General features: G+C 50.8%; 1 protein-coding gene across 1 annotated transcript in view; it reads left to right on the top strand.

The window, feature by feature from the left end:
- LOC131208806 (protein apterous-like) overlaps positions 1-14,995 on the top strand; it is a 57,187-nt gene extending 42,192 nt beyond the window's left edge. Inside the window, exons 5-8 of the mRNA XM_058201699.1 lie at positions 6,255-6,428; positions 6,488-6,753; positions 13,186-13,382; positions 14,825-14,995. Coding sequence (XP_058057682.1) covers positions 6,255-6,428; positions 6,488-6,753; positions 13,186-13,382; positions 14,825-14,995 — 808 coding nt within the window. The remainder of the gene's footprint in view (positions 1-6,254; positions 6,429-6,487; positions 6,754-13,185; positions 13,383-14,824) is intronic.
- Positions 14,996-15,535: the final 540 nt, after the last annotated feature.

Genomic DNA, 15,535 nt, shown 5'->3' with positions numbered 1-15,535 from the left:
GCAACCAGATGCTGCCGGTGAACGATGTCGAAGACTTCGATCCGTCGGCACATACTTCACGCGACAACCGCGACACGGCCCGTTGCAAACGACAAACTGTTTTGCTCCCATCGCTCGACGAGGCTCCGAACACCGAACATGCTCCCCGGCGACCCCGCAATGCTAATGAGTCCTCCATCGGAATGGGGCGCTTTCCGGGGAATTTCAGAGTCGCGGCCCTGACTCTTCTAGTTTGCGCAACAACCGCCGATTCGGAAGGCTGGCTGTCTTTGGTCTTCGACCACGTGTGGCAGCCGTGCATGAAATGTGTCTCTGAAGAATTTGTGGGGCCACCCCGTTTCGGATGCAAATTGCAGAACCCGCTGCCGGTCGACCGGTGAAATGACTCCGAATTCCGGTTGCAGCGGTCAGCTGCTCGATTGTCAAAATATGATGTGTAAAATGCAAATGCACCCGCGCGACGGAGCGAAGGTTACGGATTGCGCGGGTTTCTTCAACCTTTTGCGCAATCCGAGCCCGCGTTTTGGGTGCGTGAAACAATGGCGTAACGTCCCCGGCGGAAGCCATTTGAAGCGTAACAGCGCACATTGCAACAACCGGAGGGGTATTTAAATGCATAAGTGCTGTCCACAGCATTCGTTGTGGCCACCGACACGGGACCGAGGATTAATGAGCGATGTGCCCTGCCGAGCGGTTCCCTTGCCATCTCGTATAACTTATGACAAATGGTTACATCCAGATAAGGAGCGCTCCGCGGAATCATACGCATGGTGTAGCATGTGACGCCGGTATTTGCATTCCCCGGCCTGGACCCGGCCTGGCCGAAAGAGAATCATCAGAAGCGCGCGCCCGGAAAACGAGAACCGGGAACCACGTTTGACAGCTCGCAACTGTGAACAACGGTGCGACAGTCAAAACACCGTCAGACGAATGGATCTCCACAACTTCTTCCCATTCTTCGCCACCAGCGGGATTCCCGTGGAAAAGCAAAGCAAAAACAAACGTAAACAAAACACCAGCATAAGTGAATTAGGGTGAAGAAAGAAAAAAAAACGAAGCCCCAAAAGAGCTGAGAATCGAAAAATTATGCAAATTGAATGTTAATTTTATTTAATCAGCAAGTAATTTATGAATATATGAAAAATTTGAATGAAACAAAAACAGGCGACAGGCAACAGAGAGAAACGAAACCGAGAGAACGACACTTGTCCGACGCCTCGCCACGGAGAAGATTGAGCTGATTTGGGGCTCTCACTTCCACCCCTGTGGTGTCCCTTTGGCACCAGGTCGTTTTCTCTTTCGTTTCGACTTCCTGCACCACGGTGTGCACTACTTCTGGTCCGCTGGTTCGGGAATATCGACAGCTAACTCCACTAACTGTCAAGCTCTCGAAGAAGTAGCCCCAAGTGGCCAGGGCAGCAGCAAAAAAAGGAAACCTAAATAAAATAAAGAGGCCCCGAACTGATCATCAACGAAATATACGAGGACAGCGAGATACTTCTCATTTGTATTCTGAGCTTTTAATAAAGATAAGAACGAACGAAACGAACGGAACGGCTTCCAGAACACCGGGCCGCGAGGGACTATCGTCGAATCGTGAGCGGTATCTTCCGGCCGGCCGGTCAGCCGTTGTTGGTGGCATCGTGGGATGTGGGCTCTGAGAAACTAAATGACTCTGTTATGGCCCCGTTGGCCCAGAGATAGTGGCAGACGGTGAGGACGTTAAAACCCTGAAATACCAAGAAGCCCAAGAAGTAGCGGTCGATACGGGTCCGCTCTGCTCAACGGGTGCTAAGTGGGTCAATTAATTTCTGGGACATGACCGATGACCGTGATTCGGGGCCGTCCAAGAGGCCGATCGGCAGCGACGCTCGGATGTGTCAAAATTAATAAAACGCTCCCTAACGTATATCGGCGTAATCCGTTTTGCGCGCGCTGAAGGCGCATGTTCGTCCTATCGCCGCGACCATGATAAGTTGGGCGAAAAGAAATGATTCACCCGAACCCGGCGTGGGCCGTGGCGCGTTCGTCCTGCGGAACGGCAATTATGGTAATTTTATCGGTCATCTGTCGTCGAACGTTGGCTCCACGTTTTTCGGGCAGATTATCACCGGCCGGCGTCGATCGAGTGACGAAACGGTACCATAATTTACACGCCGCTTCCATGGTAGCCGGGTCAGGACGCCGGGGTCGTCTTGCGGTAACGAATTTCGTCGAAAGAAAGTTAACAACGAACGAATCCCCGTAGCAACAAGTGCATCCGACTCCGGCTCCGACAGGGAGCTGAAATTTGATCGCCTTTTGCGATTCTGCCGATCCGATCCGCCGTGCGGCCATTAAGTGCGATTGTTTACAGCATCGTAGACCTTTTTATGTGTGACCACTCCCGGAAACGCCTCCCGGCCACGGGGTTCGTGTGATGGGTTGAGAAGCCTCTGAATCAGTTGCGTAAATAACAGTTGGGTGAGCTTCTTCCGAAAGCCCTCGGTTACAGATCAATCGCAAAGATCCAACGCCAAATAAATAGCAAGTTTCTTTGTTTTCAGATTCACCAATGCCCGCCGTGTAGTTGTGACAAACAGAGTGACAAACATGTGAGAAAACATTGGGCAAATGTTTGAGTAATGGTGGCTTCTGTTTCGTGTAATTCGGGGAGACGAATCGATTTGCACGGCAATTTCGCTGCTTTCAGTAAAGCGTGACACCTTGGCAGTGGGCTTTACGCTCGTTGAAGCAATTCTTGCGGGTTCAGGCTGTCTCAATCGCTTTAAAAGTTGAAGCTTTATAACAAAATCACCCGTAAATAGATTGGTGCATGTGAAGGTTAAGGTTTAATGTTGAGTCAGTTATTTGATTGACCTGCAGTTTATTAAGAAAGTATTACTTTTTTAAGGGGTTGGACATGACAGAATAAATCCTGTCATACAGTGGAAAGCAAAAAGAAGTTTAGTTCAAGAACACAAAAGATTTTGCGAAATACGACGATGAAAAATTTACTTTAGGCAATCAACAGTCAATCGAAAACATTACATAAGATGTGTAAATGATAGATTTCCTGTATTTAGGGATCATTGATACGAAGAAAAAAAATTTACTAAACATATTAAGAAGAACCAAGATTCCACTTAGGCGAAGACAAGTTTATTATCCGCAATGCGTATCATTTCGTCTAGACAATATTGCCAAACGTCGTGGTTTTTTCTTTTGGTACTTTCTACAGTTCTCAGGCATTACTTTGGTCCAGATTGTTGTAATCAATTTAACTATAATTTTATTAAGTTGAGAAGGGTATTTTCACATACTCCAATATTTATTTAGGTTTAGGTTTATGAATATGTTTTCAATGGTTATCTTGTCTGGACAACGGTGTTAGTAGCCTAAAACCTTGGGAGTTCTTTATCTTGTGATTTTAGTTTTTGACGAATATTTTAAACGCATTGAAACGCGGTTTGTGGAGAACATATTCACTATAAGTTTATTAACTTGTTTTGATGTAGTTTTCTTATGCCCACGAGATTTAATATGATACGACCTTCATTTTCATAGCCCTTGATTATTTAACCGATCGCTGCCTTACTTTAGTCGAATATTTTTGTAATATCATTATTTGTCTCACACAACACAACTCATACTAACACCGTTTCGACATTCTTAATTAGTTTGTTTCGAGTTTCAAGATTTTTGCCATCGTACAAGCTAAGAAACAGCATACTGTCGTGTGAACTCTTCGCCGTGCGTTTCTCAGCCTTAATTTTGTAGTTTAAATATGATAATATGATAAAAATGTTCATAAATAACAAAATCTACTCTAGTTGTTAAAATGGTGAACGTCGAAATGACCAATCAACAACATTTTTAAAAAAAACATCGACTTAAGAGAGTTTTCAACCGAGAAAACACTTGAGTTTCCGTAAATGAAGGCTGTTAAGGGCAGAAATAACACAATATCCTCTATGATGTATTATGATTGTTTTTATAAGGGACAATTTGTGGTCTTCAATATTTCAACATTTCAAGAAATGACTTACAAAATAGTCGAAGTGATAAAATGTACATCGGAACCAACACACGTTCTATTCACTTTAGGGAACCCTGAACTATGAATGGGGTTGGCTTGTGAATGAGCTGGGCAGTTCCCATGTGGCCAAATCGCCAAAGTCCCGCCAAAACTCACGCACTCAGGCCAACGGTCCAGAGTCGAGTCTGTCAGCGATGGACAGCGTCGGGCCGTAAATATGGAAATTTGTTGCCCATCTCCTCGCAGTCTCGCTGGGAGTCTCCGTTTGCGAGGGAGAAGCTCACCTTTCTGAATGGGCTCGGCAGGGGTGACGTGTGACACTTCACCGTTCACCGGAGAGTGCGCAAGGAAGGAAGTCCCGGCCCGCGGCCACAGGAGGATCGGATTCCGCGACGGTGGGCTCGCGAGTTATGAGTTATGATCGCGCTGGAAGTATTCGCACGCCGTCGTGGCTGTCCCCAAAGTCGTTGACGCATCCACGGGTCCCTCGACTGTAACCGATAGCCCTCGTGAGGGGCACGCAGACCGAGAGAGAGAGAGAGCGGGCTGTTGCTCCCAGCAGGTGATGTATAAATTTGGGGTCGCACTGGCGAGCCGGTCCCGCGCGCGTGGTGATGGTGTCCGGTGATCCGGACCCCGAAGCTGGTCGGTGATCCCGGCGCGGCGAAACCGGTACCGCGCGGTGGCCGGGCGACACCCCGCGATGTGCGTTTCCTTTCCTTCGCATTTCGCGATATTATTGAAATTTTTACGATCCACAAACAAAACATTAAATACCACATATCGGTCCGCTAAAGAGCGCCGTGCGAGCGATAACAGTAAAACCCAATATTTTATGTCTCTATTTATGAATGTCCCCCCCCCCCCAGATGGCTCTCGCGGAGTTCGCACTCGATTCTGCAACGCTTGCTTTCGCCGCGCGTGCTGATTGGTCCTTCTCGTCGGGATTTGCATTTGCACTTGCGCCCTGGCGGCCCCAAAACCGCAACGCAGGAATGCACCGCTCGGAGTCCGTTGGGCGTTTTATTGGAATATAGATTAAATCATAAGATCATAAAATCAGCATCCCCAGCGTGACCCGTGAGGCCGTCAGCTGTTTGGCCGTTGAACGGGGCCAGCCACGCTGCTTTTTCGCCGATGGGTCGCCCATCGGGCGGTGAGCCCACGGAAAACATAAACATCGAAATAAAATTTCTCCCATAAAACCGGCAGGTCCGGCATCCAGCAGAGCGCGCTGAGAGGGGCCCGGGACCGGGTCGCATCGGTGCGTATAGAGTTTGGACAAAGTTTACGATACGATTGCCACCGCTGCGCACCGTGGATAGGTTGCCGGTTCCCTCCCGGGGACCGGTCGGTTTCCGTTCCGTCGGGGTTTTTGGGTGGCTCGGTGTTTGAATATTATTTTACGAGCGCCCGCGAGTTGGCCGCGGGCTTTCCGGGCTCTGCGAAATGCGGTTCGGTTCCCTGGCGCTAGAGCCGGGCTGGATTTTTTGTCTGGTCCCTCGCCAGAAGTTTCAACAACTTTTCATATCTCCCAACCCAAAAAAAAAAAAAATAGACCCAAAATCCAGAACGTAGAACCCCTCGCCAGGGGAAAATCTCGAGACGAGAATCGAAAGTCTGTCCGGGAACGGGGCAACCATAAACCAGGGGTCCCCGGGCTTATGTTCCGGGCGTGCTCGCCACGTCTTCTTCTTCTGGTTCCACCGGGTTCCACGACTCGCCTTGGCCCATAATTCATCGCTTTACGATGACGCGCTTTTGGGCGCTCCGCGGGTTGGTTGCGCATGATGTACGGCGACGACCCTCTCTCTCTCTCTCTCTCTGTCGGCCTTCTGGGCCCCTTCCGGGGATAGGGAAATGAGGCCCATGTTGTGGTCTTTTTTCTGTCTGTCCCGAAAAACGGTTCCTCTGGAACCCGCCCACGACATAAACTTCGGAACGTTCCGCTTTTCCAGCGATGCGGAAAGCGGTCCCGAGTTCTCGGCGCCGTTTTCCAAGAACTGGGACGTCCGGGACACCGCTGGTGGGCCCCGCGAAGACACGGAAAGGACACTTGTTGTGTGGCTGCCAACATGTGGAACCGCTGGGCCGCTGGGCTGGGTTCACGTTTGACACGCTGCTTTGGCGGGAAGATTAATGGTGGCAGGGCAGGTTCCCAGGAACTCGCGGAACCCGAAGATATCACCGACAAGGTCCGTGCCTAATTCGTGCCCACTCTTCTTCTTCTTCGCAGGGTATTCGGTTCGCGGCGCTGCTCCAAGTGTTTGGCGTCGATCAGTTCCTCCGAGTTGGTGATGCGTGCCCGGCACCTGGTCTTCCACATACGCTGCTTCTCCTGTGCCGTCTGCGCCACGCCGCTCACCAAGGGCGACCACTTCACGATACGGGATTCGGCCGTCTTCTGTCGGTGGGTGATCCAGCCCGGCGTCTTCCCGTTCCACCGTTGACACTTCCGTTTCTCCACAGATCCCACATTGAACTGCCGCTCGAGGCGGCCCCACCGCTGGCCGTGGGGATGCCGATGCAGTGCCCGTACCAGGGTCCGTACGGGAGCTCCCCGAATGCCCCGCTCAGCCCCGAGTGTGACTCGGGGCCGGGCGGACCGGGGAAGCTGAACCCGGCCACCTACTATCCACCGCACGGAGTGACGGGATTGCCGCAGCAGCCACGCCAAAAGGGTCGGCCCCGGAAGCGGAAGCCCAAAGACATCGAAGCGATGACCGCCAGCCTAGGTAAGCTCCAGACCGACGTAATCCTTGGTCCTGCGTTCGATTCTCCATTCCGGAATCTGTTGCGGAACTGTGTTGTGCCAACTTTGTACATGACTGTCCCGTCATAAGAGAGATCACTGCGCGTCGGACAGTTGGCTCGAAAAATTATGAATTTATGATAACCACCAGCCAGCCAGCCAGTCAGGCGCCCGTAACGCTTCCCACAATTTGCTAGATCGGATCGGAATTTATGTATGCTGTTTCGCTGCCGTCTCTATGCGATCGTCTGCGATCGTCGCGTGTTTGGAGCTCGGAAGTTCGCAACCGAAGAGAGAGAGATAGGCCAATGCTACGATGTAGCGATGCGCTTCTGCGAGCACGCCGTCGCCGCCGTGTGTTGCAAGAATTTATGATGTCGGCGAAGAAGGGCCGCGCGAGGTATCACTCTCTCTCTCGCAGCGCCCGGTTGGGGCTGCTCCTCCGGTGTGCGAGGCGACAGAAATAAATAAATATTTAGTAACGTTTGGCTGGTGTGTGATGAACGGGGCCGATAGCACAGAACGCGAAGCCATCTGCCTGCCTCTCCCGGGGTATCTTGCGCCTGCGTAGACGTCTACGCGCGCGATAGGATCGTGTAATTGCTTCGGTGGTGCGCGCGCATTGGGGCTACCGCTTCGGAAGGCACCCTTCTGCGCGAGGATCATCGGATCGGAGGGGTCGGATCGCGTTGGGACCTGGCCCTAGCACAATGGTCCAACTCTTGGGCCAGAGTTTCGCCAAGCGGGCCGCCCGGGGTTCGTGTCGCACAGCAATGACGACGACGGGCAGATGGTCCGGGCGGGCTATTTAGCCCGTTTTGACTGACAGCTTATGTGGTGGAGGAATTTGAACGCAACGATGTGAAAAAAAGAAACTCACCGACCCGCCCGAAGACCGAGCCGTTGATCGCATTCCGCATAGCACAGGGCTCAAAGGAAGTGTGACTGTTAAGTGTAGACCTTACATGGCAGACCGGTAGCCATATCAATCAAATTTTGGAGGCCGCTCTCGGTGTAAGTTGTGTAGAAAAGGTACAAATTTATGAAGTCGGTTTATGATTTATCAGTCGGTACCTTGAGTTATGATCATTGATCGACTCAGGGGTTTTCTGATGGAACCTGACCTCATACTGGGTTGTTCACTACATTCGGAGCCTCTATAAGAAAATCACATTTTTATGGTTTAAAATACATTTTATTATTTAGTATGACCTTCCTGAACATCAATACATTTGTTCCAAGGACACTACAATTTATAAACTGGAAGGGCTTCAAAATACGCTTCCAAAGCTGTAATGATGTCATTTGACGAGAAACGATTTACTCCATACTCCAATAACTCGAACATTAATTTAAGGATTTTTGCCATTTGTTGCATTGGGTGCATTGTTCCATTTTTAGCGAATGTCTGAAATCTTTCTGAAAACCAATACTTCAGTCAAAATATTGGTTGTACTGCTCAATGAGTTGGCTAGGCCTTGTACTAAATCCCTGTCAGTGATTCGACGATTTTCCAGTACGATATCCGGTATTTTTTAAGATTTCAGATGTTGTTTTCCGTTTTTTGACGTTTTTTTGCGTGGATCGTTTGGAAGGCCAGTATGACCACGTTTAAATTTAGAAGCGTCCCTTTTTATTTTCCAATTGAAGGCGAAGAGTCCTCATGCACTTTCAACATTCGCTTATAATTTTTCTTTGCTTGTAAACCTTCCAAAAATAAAAATTCAATCACTGCACGATACGTGATTTTTTCCGTTGTAAAAAATACTGTGACATGGCGAATCGAAATGGCTTGTAAAAAGTGAATTAAGTGACCGATTGAAATGAAACTTAACGTACGTTCATATGAAGAGCGTACCAATTTAATATAAAAAATTAGGCTCATAGGTTGGGAAAAATTAGGTTATCGAGGCTCCGAATATAATGAACAATCCAGTAGAAGTCGCTCGAATGATTGCGATCGTCGAACGCCCAATACCTTGGCGTGGCTCGATCTCCAACATCGACCGATCGGTAGCATGCAAATTTCCACCGAAAGAAGCTGCCATTAGTTACCCTGCTAATGATAGACATTGTGGAGACATTTCTCGACTGACTCCAAGAATCTCCCCCAAAAAACAGTCGCCACCGGCTACCGGGACCCCCGGTAATGAAGGTAGAGCTGCCGGTAGCTTAATTGGGCGTGATTTGATGGACTCTGGACTCTAAACGATCGACTCTACAAGGGATTTCCGTTCCCTGCGGGCATCGCCTGTGCCAGGTCTGCCTGGTGTCTGCCCGGAAATGGTTTCCGTGTTCGCGGAGGTTTCTTCTCGGAACCTCCGAGTTCCGACGATTCGGCCCATATCAAGGCCGACGAATCGTCGTCTGATCGCGGCTGCTCTCTCTGGACTGTCCGGTTCTAGGAATAGAACAGCCATCCGGCAGCAGCCGAATGGTTCGTTTATCTCTATTAGCACTCTCGCACAGACGGACCAGAACAAGAACCCCAGAAACGATAGCAAACCGATGAACCTGGAGGAGCAGGCTACTGGAGAAGCGAAGCGAGGCTCGCCCTGATCGCACGGGCAAGGCCGCCTCTAGAGGTCGCACCTTTTTTTTGTCTTGGTTCCCTCACCGTATGGTGGGTCGCCGGGTCCAACGGGTTTACTGGATTGCCCTTCCGTTTGCGTGTCCTAATCTTCCGCCCCAGACTCCCAGAAGAACACTCCAAGAAGTTGAAAAGTTAATAAACATATCATAAAGAATGGAGATTGTAAAGAGGTCGAGGGTTCAATAAAATCCCCGAGGGCCCCGAGGGACCCGAGCGTCGGCTGTGAGGCAACATGCGGTAACGCATAAAGATAGGCCGCGTGTGGACTGGCGCAGAAGGAGGCGTGCAGTGTAAAATGACCTGTTTGAAGCAGGACCACGCAGTACCACGGAGCGGGGGCCTCTCCGAAGAAGAAGATTCTTATCGGGCCGGTTTCGGATGGCGGGCAGATGACTTCCCGAGCAAAACACACGGCGAAAGCTTTGTCATCTGCGCCCGTTGGCATAGGATTACGGCGGTAATTTATGGGTGCGCACCAGGCACCAGTTGGCCGAAAGAGGTTGACCTGATTTTCTCCTTAACGCCAGCCCAGGTTGGCCCTTTTCTGGTTGTTTTGTCTCCCAAGCGTCACCACTGTGTGGCCACCCGATAATCGCCTGGCTGCGCCGTGTCGTGAGCATTGAGTCTACGGAATGTAATTCTATTCTTCCCGAAAATCGGACCCCGCGGTGGCCGCGCCGCCGACACAGAACGAGAGGATTATTTATAAGTTTATGAGTTTCGTTCAAGCTACGGCACTATGCTACGGCACGGACATGTTTATAGGTTCGTGTTAGCCGTACGCGTCGTAAACAGACCAATTCCAGGAACACGCGGCCGCAGGAAGCTTTTGGAGGAAGAACTCTCGCGGTTCGATCATTGGTTGATTATTGGTTCGCGAACTTGAAAATGAAGCCCATCAAAAAGATAATTAAAATAACAAAAAAAAAACGTGCACCGAAAATTACAATCGCCACGAAATGCGCATTGGGACGCCGAAACGAAGGATAACGAAGCCTCAGCCTTCTGTGTATCCTTCTGGTGGCGGCACTCGACAGAAGGAAGCTTCGAGCGCATCCACAGAACCGTTTCGTGAGTTTCGAGATTTTTATTACGACTCCTTTTACGGGGCCCCCACGGTACACGGCTTCTTTATGATCTGAGACCGACCAGGGACCGGGACCGGGGCGTTAAACATGTTAATAACAACCTTCAACAGTTGGCGCAGTTAGCAGCCAGTGTTTGCTCCCGGGCCGGGCCACAAGGATTCTCGGCCGGACAGAAGGACCTCCGCGCCGACCTGGGCTGGGCTGTTTGCGAACAAGTTCGATTCGATGTGTCAATGTTTGTCCGCGCCGACGTCCGAGATCCGAGACGGAGTCCCGGATTGGTGCCCGCGGCGACCGATTGAAGGCCAACCCTGAGCGGGGAATGTTTTATTTTTCCCTCCTTTCGGGAACTCCATTGTTTTGGGAAATGATTAACGGCTTCGGCCAGTCAGTCGATATTTGCGTTGACAGCCGAGAACAAGAAGCCCGGCCAAGATACACTTTCGATGGGTGCATCGAATCGGTCCGGTAACCGTGTTACACTCCGTGGCGGCCTTTCGGCCACGATCGAACCGGTTTACGGCGTTGGAACTTCGGGATCTTCTCCCGCGGTGATGCTCCTCCTTCTCGGGCGGGGGGGCTTCGTTCATTTTGAATCTATTTTGTCGCAAGACACGCGTTCCTGCGTCTTCTCTGTGGGAACTCCCGGGTCAACATTGTAATAGGGGAACCGAACGGCGGGTTTTCGTAAAACGCTTTCGAAAGCGGGTGTTACAAAGTGCTACAAAGTGAAGAACACGCACCAACAATTAACCCTGGGTGTGCCGGGAGTTTGGACCCTTGCGGGGACCAAAACGCGGGTAGCACCGAAACGCAAACACAATTGTCGAAATTACGCACATTTTCGCACATTCTGGTTGGGACTCGTGATCGTCAAACACGCAGAAACCGGATTCGAGCGGGCCCTGGAAGCCCTGCGGACTGGTGGCTGCAACCTGTCCACGACCCGGACCAGCAGGAATCCTTCGAAATTTGACAACTCAAGGCGCCTACGGCTCCTTGAACAGAAAGCCACCGGTTGCCGGTCACCGACATGAAGGGGGCCGAAAGGCTCGGACTCGGCCCAGAGGCGGACCAGAAAACAGTATCATTGTCTGGCGCGTCGGTCGGTTATTTCGAACCCGGTTATTAGGAACCCGGACCGGACCGGACCGGGTCACTGGTCACTTTTTCCCAATCATTCGCAGCGTCTCCGCAGGCGCTGTTGGGATTGGGACGACGAAAAACACTGGAAGCCAACTGCCCGAACTGCCAAACGGTAGCAGTCGGATGACGGAACTCGTGGTCGGGGTGGCGAAGGAACAACACGGCATAATTCTAATAGTCGGAGTCGAGTCCGCCCATGTGGCCGAGCGCATGATCTCCGAGGCCCACTACCTCGAGTGCTCGAGCCTGTAATTTGTCTGGCGGGCCCGTGGAGTTCTTGACGTTTCGTCCTATTCTTCCATCCGCGGACTTCGGCGGTTCGAGCTCTGGGCGATCCACATTAGATCGGGCTTTTGTCTACGATCGCGGGCTACTGGAAGTCGTTGGCTGGCGGGTTCCACCAGCAGGTATCTCACCGTTCGATGTTGGACCTACAAGAGGTGAGGAGGAGTATTCGGCTAGACGCTTCCCCCGTGTGGGCACCCTAGTTTAGAGGGCAAACGAAGACTAAAAACCGGCCTCTTGCCGGGTCTAGAGACACTCTAGGTCCGCCGCCGGTAAGCGTGGGAACGACTCGGACCAACGGCAACGGAGCGTAGAGCAAGAAGAGTTTATGATTCCGACAGCACTGTAAACATAGGTCGTTTACGTTGCGAGCCGCGCAAACGAGGCAAGGTTAACCCGAACCGACTGTTGGACGCTGTCTAGTAGGTGCCCTCCGTTAAGGTTCCGATCCACCGTAAACGGGTTCGCACAAAGTTCTCTGACGTACGTCATCGCCAGCTTGTGACAGCCCGGGTGTTTTTGTTTGTTTTCGGAGAGTCCGCTGGAGCGAAGTTTTATTGCAGGCGGACATGAGGCCTGCAAGGAGATCGAGCAAAGATCATACCTTCCACGAACCGCGCCGCACTCTGGTTGATACACTTGTTCGAGGCTAAAAACAAGTAGCCTCTCTGTGCTGTGGCTGGCTGGGGCTCAGGGGTCATACAGTCCGCGGTTTGGGTGTTACGGACCGGTTCCCGAGGGTCCCGAGGGCAGCACGAGAGACGGTCGATTAAGACATCGTACCGCGAGCTGTTTTTACGATTATGACGATCGCGTCTTGCGCCTCCCCGCGATCCGGCAGCATCCGATGCCCGGCCGGTGAGGGTTACGAGGTACAATTTCCTTTTCCACTAAAACTTCGGCTTACACCCTTGGCTCGGCTCGGCCCGACTAGACTCGCGAGTTCGCGGGCCAGACAAATTTCTGGCTTCTGACCGTTTCTCGTCTGGCTCGTCTGGGGCTTTGATTTTACGATCAAAGCCGAGCCCAGCGAGCATATTAAATGGCTTACAGCGCTCGGGGAACCTGGAGCCACGGAGGGCAAAAAAAAAAGGAACTACAATAACACGCGGCGGCCTTTGCATGTACCGCCGCCGCACAATGAACAAGTGACTCGCCTAGTGAGGCCGCTTCGTGGCGGTGGTGAGTTAGCAATAAAACGCTACGCTCACCCCACCACCACCACCACCGCCAGAGCTAATCCACGATGTTCCGAACTTTTGACCGCCCTCTGACCGCCCGCCTTCCCCGTATTCTTCCGTAGACCTCAACACCGAGTATCTGGATCTGGGCTTCAGCCGGGGGCTCGGGTCGTCGTCGCGGGCGAAACGGATGCGAACGTCCTTCAAGCACCACCAGCTGCGCACGATGAAGTCCTACTTCGCCATCAACCACAACCCGGACGCGAAGGACCTGAAGCAGCTCTCGCAGAAGACGGGGCTCCCGAAGCGGGTACTACAGGTGAGTGATATGGAAATGTAATCGTCGAATGAAGATCACAAGTACGTCGAGATTAGGTACGAGAAATTAACGAAGCCGCTACAGGCGGTTGGAAAGGCAGAAAGAGGTTGGCCATTTATCAATGTGGTCGGGAATTCGCTTATAACACGAAGAATCTTCGTTCTTCTAAGTCATCACCTTTATAGTAATCGCTGCTCTATGCAATTAATCCATGTCTATATTTGTTCCAATTTTTGAAACTCTCTCAATTATTGACGGTAGAAGGTGTTTGCGTATCTCTTGAGATTAGAGAATAGCCAGAAATCTCATGGTGCTAAGTTAGGTGAGTGGATGTGGTTTCGGAACAATATGAGTCAAGTTTATAGACTGATCTAAAAGTATGAAATTGGATTTTTTTCAAAGAAATCAAATATTTATTCCATTGAAATTAAAAATTCCATGCCTTCGCTAGATGTACATTTCCCCAATCTCTCTGCTAATTCGTGGATTTCATGCCGAAACAATTCTTCAGTCATCCCATTTCGACTTCCTCATAGGAATCGAAGTGCTGCTCAGCCAATGCGTGTCCTATCGATTAAAAAGGAATGATAATCAGAAGTCTGGTGAATACAACGCGGGGATAGCAGCTCCCAGCCAAGTGCTTTTATTGTATCTACATGTCTCTGGCCCTTTCTGGTAGTTTTTCGATCAATGCACGGTTCAAATTGATCATTTGTTAGTAGTGAACTGAATTAAGGATTTCACCGGGTTTTAGGAGCTTGTGATACACCACACCTTTCTGGTCCTTTCAGAAAGCAATTTTTTGGCTCTTTGCTTGTTAAGTTAAAATCGCCATGTTCAAATTTTTCAAACCGTTTAAAGTACTGCGATCTTCCCAGAACATGATCACCGTAAGCTTGGACAAGCATTTAATGCCATTCTGTAGTTCAGTTTTGAATGCTCTAATCTCTTCAAAAGTAAACCTGCAAACCAAATTTATTTATTCTTCGACATGAGATCATGTGCTTGATGTTAACAAGGTAATGTCGACAAAAAGCATAATTAGGAAGACCAAATAGACAGCTAGGGCCATCTGTAACACATTCCAACTCCATACTTTTAGACCTGATGAATGCTCACGAAGTACGAGTGCAGTGCAGAAATCTAGAATTGTCTCGCCACAAATGTGGTATTTTCAAAAGAAAAGTGGTTCCCGTTATGTTTTGACCACAGTAGTAGTTTGTAGAATTCTAAAGCCTCAAATTGGAAATATGGAGGTGTCTTTACCTTTACGTCAATTCTCGTTTAAGGACTACCTAGAAGCCATTTATACACTCTTTTGCAAATATGATTTAAGTTCGGTGAGGCTCGGTAGTTTGCAAACCATGTAGCAAAATTAGTCCCCTAAATCGAAACACAGCTAACGTTTCTTCTTTCGCTCTCTCTCGCTCGGCTCTCGCCAGGTCTGGTTCCAGAACGCACGCGCAAAATGGCGCCGCATGATGATGAAGCAGGAGGGCAAAATCATCGACTCGGACAAGGGCGACGGTTCGCTCGACCTGGACGGCTACGTGTCGCACAGCCCCGGTTCCTACATCATGGGCGGCCCGGGCAGCCCGTCCTCGCTCGACTAGCAGCATAACCACCACCAGCAGCCTCAACAGCAGCACCAACAGCAACAGCATATGCAGTGGCAAGTGCACCTTCGCCGCTGGATCCGTCGGCTGCTCGGTGGTTCCGCCGGGGTGGACGCAACCCCCCCGAACCCAACGATGTGACAGCATCACGCCCGCCCCCAATCGCCCGGGGATTTGTGGGCACGCAAAGCCGCAGGCTGCGTGAGCCAGCCAGCACCGGGCGGCGGCGGCGTGGAAACGTAAGCAATGCGTCTTAAGCTGCGGGGAAAAGTTCCAATCGCAGGCCAGACCGCCGCTTGACAGGCCCGAGTTGGAAGGCACAACATAAGGGCTCGAAGTGCGCCCTGCGCGCACACGCTCATGTGAACAATGATGTTATTATATTCAAATTCGGAGCGTTTTTCTTCCTTCCTCCATGTGTTTCCATGTGTTTTGCATTTTTCTGCGCCAGCGAAGCCGCAGCCCGGCCGCCAACATGAAGAAGCCGCCGGCTGGCCAGCGATTTTTGTGGATTGTGAAAGAGCAAAACGGAGCCCC

Source organism: Anopheles bellator, chromosome 2 (assembly GCF_943735745.2).
Source record: "Anopheles bellator chromosome 2, idAnoBellAS_SP24_06.2, whole genome shotgun sequence".
Classification (NCBI taxonomy): Eukaryota; Metazoa; Arthropoda; class Insecta; order Diptera; family Culicidae; genus Anopheles; species Anopheles bellator.
The sequence above is the reverse complement of the archived record's forward strand: the minus strand, read 5'-3'. Positions and strand labels throughout refer to the sequence as shown.